Source organism: Pundamilia nyererei, unplaced genomic scaffold (assembly GCF_000239375.1).
Source record: "Pundamilia nyererei isolate P.nyererei 1_Seehausen unplaced genomic scaffold, PunNye1.0 scaffold00134, whole genome shotgun sequence".
NCBI classification, from domain to species: Eukaryota; Metazoa; Chordata; class Actinopteri; order Cichliformes; family Cichlidae; genus Pundamilia; species Pundamilia nyererei.
Genome location: NW_005187535.1, coordinates 1,491,292 through 1,492,802, shown reverse-complemented (window position 1 = coordinate 1,492,802; position 1,511 = coordinate 1,491,292). Strand labels below are relative to the sequence as shown.

The 1,511-nt window shown below is 33.0% G+C and overlaps 2 protein-coding genes across 2 annotated transcripts in view; both read left to right on the top strand.

Moving 5' to 3' along the window:
- Positions 1-1,511, top strand: part of LOC102208279 (complement C3-like) — a 125,673-nt gene that overhangs the window by 9,182 nt on the left and 114,980 nt on the right. The gene's annotated exons all lie outside the window — the stretch shown is intronic.
- The window catches only part of LOC102208541 (complement C3-like), a 13,582-nt gene continuing 12,732 nt past the window's right edge, over positions 662-1,511 (top strand). Inside the window, 1 exon segment of the mRNA XM_013913490.1 lies at positions 662-698. Coding sequence (XP_013768944.1) covers positions 678-698 — 21 coding nt within the window. The 5' untranslated portion in view covers positions 662-677.

Below are 1,511 nucleotides of genomic sequence, written 5' to 3'. Positions count from 1 at the left end.
GAAGGATTTCTTCATTGATCTCAGGCTGCCTTATTCTGCTGTCCGTGGAGAGCAGATAGAAATTAAAGCAATCCTCCACAACTACAGCCCTGATCGAATCACTGTAAGTACAGAACCACAGTAATTACTGGACTGAAACACAGTGGTGTTCAAAAGTGTCGTCTTGTGAGTTTATCATGTGCATTTTCGTGTTGTGTTCTTAAAATCATTTTCATTTTCATTTGCCAGGATGATTACATTTCCTTAGTTAAGGTTGGCTTATCATATTTCGTTTATCATCAACTAAAATTGAAGAGTACAATCCCTTTTTCATGTTGAGTTTATTAACTTAGTTTTATATAAATAAGGAGAAATGAAATTGCAGAAAGTTAAAGGAATGCTTAAAAATCTCTGTATTTATTCATGATCTTTGTATTCTTCCAGTTCGAAATACCACGTTTCAATCTCTTCTCCAACTTTGTCATTGCTGTTTTTCTTTTATAAAGGTACGCATTGATTTGACTGAGGAGGAGCATGTGTGTAGTTCAGCTTCCAAACGTGGTAGGTATCGCCAGGAGGTCACTGTTGGGCCCGAGACAACACGATCTGTACCTTTTGTCATTATTCCCATGAAGGAGGGAGAACGGCACATTGAGGTTAAAGCAGCTGTTAAGGACTCATATCTCAATGATGGAGTCATGAAGATGTTGCGGGTGGTGGTAAGAAAACCAATGTTTGCTATTTGGATGCCCAAAAATATGTTCGTTATCAATTCCCTATTAAATAAAACAAAAATGTTTTTTCTTATCTGAATGTGAAAAGGCCATTTAAAATTGGTAGTAATAAAATAATTTGAAAGTTATTGTTTGTTGAGGTTTAGGCACAAAAAGGAACAGACAGAAACAATAACTGGAGTCTGGCTCAATCCCAGACCAAACATTAGACTGATAATTTTGTAGACTAACAATATGTGCTGAACTTTTGTTCTAATACTACATGATTATCACTGCCAAAAGAATGTCCCTTAATAATCTTAGAAATGATCAAAATATTAACAATAATCATACTCATCAAATGCATTTTTAGTTCATTGCTTTTTTGTGTCTATTTTGTAAAAAAAGGATTTTAGTTAAAGTGTGACTATAGGAAGATGAAGAACCAGTACAGTACTCCAATCAGTACTGAACAGCAAACAGACAAAACCTAGCCAAAAGAAAAACTACTTATGATAATGTAGGTCAGTTTTATCCATATTTTACTTCTAAAAATCATGGTTATAACCAATATTGACATATATTACTGAAATGCGTTCACTGTATTCATTTGGGAGAAATGTTACATTTACAGTCACATGTAAATGTTGTTTAGTAATTATGCATAAAAATGGATAACAGTTTAGTTGAAATTTAAATAGAGCTGACAGTTCAAGCTAAGTCAGTATTTGTGGTTTATATATTGTGATTTTGTAAAGGGTTTTGGCTTCATATTAATATTGATAATGTTATATTTTATGAATTTAAAGGAAAAATACT